At 66.5% G+C, this 2831-nt stretch overlaps 1 protein-coding gene across 1 annotated transcript; it reads right to left on the bottom strand.

The window, feature by feature from the left end:
- Positions 1-331: 331 nt before the first annotated feature.
- Positions 332-2500, bottom strand: MARCKSL1 (MARCKS like 1). The gene is made up of 2 exons (XM_036746148.1): positions 2213-2500; positions 332-1543 (listed from the first exon to the last, which is right to left on the bottom strand). The coding sequence occupies exons 1-2, from the start codon at positions 2288-2290 to the stop codon at positions 1049-1051; spliced, it is 573 nt and encodes a 190-aa protein (XP_036602043.1). The 5' UTR covers positions 2291-2500; the 3' UTR covers positions 332-1048.
- Positions 2501-2831: the final 331 nt, after the last annotated feature.

Genomic DNA, 2831 nt, shown 5'->3' with positions numbered 1-2831 from the left:
TGTCTTTGTGGATTGGCTGATTTTTCTTGACATCAAGGAATTAGGATTGTGGAGACAAGTCTTCCTTTTTCCTGTGAGTTAAATACAATCAAGGGTGGCATTTTATATGAGGACTGCTTGGAATTGAGAGTACCTACCTGAGACTAAGCCCCAACAGGATTGAGCCAGGAGCAATCCCAGTAACTTTCTGCAGAATGCTTTCAAAGGTTAGGTTTACTGGGCAGGCGGCCACCAGGTTCAGGGAGATTGTAAAGGACCACTACAATCTATTTAGCACTGGGCCTTCATGCCTTAGGTGCCTAGGACCCCATCCAAATACATACTCATGAAGTCATCACAACAGGGCCTGACATTTATTCCTTTTCCAAATGTTACAGTTAAAACCCAGATGGGAGGTTGGTTTTAGCAGTTAGAAAAAGTCACAAGTTTAGTTTTGGCCATTAAAAATTATTTACAAATGAAGAAAAAGGAGACAAAACAAGTTGCTTCACATTATACAGATCCCCCTCCCCCCAGAACCATTCAGCTCCCCTACAAAGTCAAAAGGAACACACAGCAGGCGCACAAAGCTGGAGTCTGAGACTGAGCAAGACATTTATAAAAACCCAACCAGGTTAGCTTCCCTCCCGGGCAGTGGGGCCAGCAGGGTCCGGCAAACAATCCTCTGAATGAACCCCGGTCCACAAAGGCCAGGCCTAGAGGAGATGGCTGGCAGCCGGCTTGGGCCTCGGCCTCGAGAAGAACCAAACCTGCTGGGGAAGAAAGATTGGGGCTCACCAGTGAAAGGGGCAGGAGCAGGGCCTGGAGCTGGGCTGAGCATCTCACTCCACTAAGCTAACAGGGAACTGCAGAGCAGGCGGGATGGAGGGGGCAGGGACGAGGGGAAGACAGTCCACAGGGGTCCTGGGGGGAGAACAGCTCTGCCTGAAGGTCTCAGCTGCCTGGTCTACGCTGGGCTCGGGAGGAGGGCACTGACCCAGCCCGGATGGGGGGGAGCACAGTCTTTGAATTCAGGAGATGCCCACCCGCCCCGGGGAGGGGGGGGGGGCTACTCCTTCTGCTCGCTGTCGGGGGCCGGCGTGGGGCTCTGCTCCGGGGCCGGGGCCCCCTCGGCGGCCTGGGGAGCCGGCTCCTCCAACTTTCTGTCGTCGGCCTGAGCCCCCTGGGCCGGGGCCGTGCCATCGGCCGCAGCCTCCTCCTCGGCCCCCTGCAGGGGCGCCTGGCTGCCTGGCGCCTCGGCCTCCGGTGCCCCTTCCTCGGTGGGCGAGGAGCCCGCTGAGTCGCCCCCCGCCTCCTTCCGGTTCCGTTTGAAGGACAGGCCGCTCAGCTTAAAGGGCTTCTTGAAGGAGAATTTCTTCTTCTTCTTGGGCGTCTCCTTGGGCGGCCCCTCGGCCTTGGCCTCGCTGGGCGCTGCGGGGCTCGTGGGTTCGATGGCGTCGCCGGCGGCCCTGGCCGCGTCGGTAGGCTCGGCGAGGCCCGGGGGGGCGGCCTCGGCCTCGGCCTTGGGGGGCACGTCTCCGTTGCTCTTCACATGGCCGTTCTCCTGCGGAAGGGCAGAGCACAGGGCAGCGCCGTGAGCCGCCTGCGGGGCGTCCCCCCCAACCCCCACGGCCCGGGGCCGCCAGGGGGCGCGCGGGGCGGGGCCGGCCTGGGGTCCCGAGAGCGGGGCCGAGGGACTGGGCCCCGGGCGCATCCCTCCGGGCATCCCCGCGGCCCGGTCCCCGCCCGCCCGGCTTTTGTCTTCGCGCCGTCTACACGGCCCCGGGCCCCCGCCCCCCCCCGGCCAGGCATCCCCCCCCCTCCTCGCCCCGCCCGCGCCCTCCTCCTCCGCGCCCCCCGGCTCGGCCCGGCCCGAGGCGCCCCCCACCCCCACCCCGGTCGGCGCTCCGGGCTCCGCCTTTGTGCTGTGGCCGCCGGGGCCGTGGCTCGGAACAAAGGCGGCGGGCCGGGGACCCGGGTCTCGGCCGGCCGCGCCCCCTCCCTCCCGCGCTCCCTCCCTTCCCTCTCCCTCCGCCCGCCGGGAGCAGCAGCGGAGCCGAGAACAAAAGGCGCGGGGGGAGGGGGAGGGGGCGCCGCGTGTCCCGGGCGGGCGGGCGGACGGGCACAAAGCCCGCGGCCCGGGGGAGGACGAGGAGGAGCGCGGGGAGCAGGGGGGGTCCGGCCCGCGCTATCCCGGCCCCAGCCCCGGGCCGGGTCCAGAGAGCACACCCACCTGTCCGTTGGCCTTGGCTGGGGCTGCCTCGTCGGCGCTCACGTCGCCCCGGGGAGCTTTCGAGCTCTGGCTGCCCATGGTCGGGGTAGGTTGGGGGTGGGTCTGCAGCGCGGGGCGCCCGCGGCGGGGGACGCCCCGAGGGAGGGGGGAAGGGGGAGGCTGTCTGGGGCGGGGGGAGGCCCCGAGCGCTGCCCCGGTCGGCCGAGCAAACTCCGGGAGGGGTCGGGTGGGGGGAGGCGATGGGGGTACCCAAACGCAGCCCCCAAGTCCAGCCACTCCGCTCCGCGCCGGAATGCCGCCCGCCGCCCGCCGCGACGCTTAAATAGCACCGCGAGCCCAGGGGGGCGTGGCCGTCCATTTAACTAAGCACCCAATCAAGGGACGGGGGTGGGGCCCGAGGCTCCCCCACCTGCACCACCAGCAGCCCTGGAGTTCCAAGCCCCCTCGCCCCTCCCCGCTCCTCCCACCCCTTCCACCCCCCGAAGCCTAAGAAAAGTGGGGGAGGGGGTTGGGTGTGAGAATCACGATCGCCGTATAGAGGGGGTAGAATCCTTAGCGATCACTTTAAAGAGAGAAAGGGGGGGTCCTTAAGAAGTGCAAGGGCTTGCGACATACTTTG

This window comes from Trichosurus vulpecula, chromosome 2, assembly GCF_011100635.1.
Source record: "Trichosurus vulpecula isolate mTriVul1 chromosome 2, mTriVul1.pri, whole genome shotgun sequence".
NCBI lineage: Eukaryota > Metazoa > Chordata > Mammalia > Diprotodontia > Phalangeridae > Trichosurus > Trichosurus vulpecula.
This window is presented reverse-complemented; position numbering and strand designations above follow the sequence as displayed.

Excerpts from the sequence above, each read along its gene's own strand:
- MARCKSL1 (XM_036746148.1), bottom strand. The coding sequence starts at position 2,290 with ATGGGCAGCCAGAGCTCGAAAGCTCCCCGGGGCGACGTGAGCGCCGAC. Across the intron at positions 1,544-2,212 it reads CAGCCAAGGCCAACGGACAG|GAGAACGGCCATGTGAAGAG; the intron begins GTGGGTGTGCTC and ends GCCCTTCCGCAG.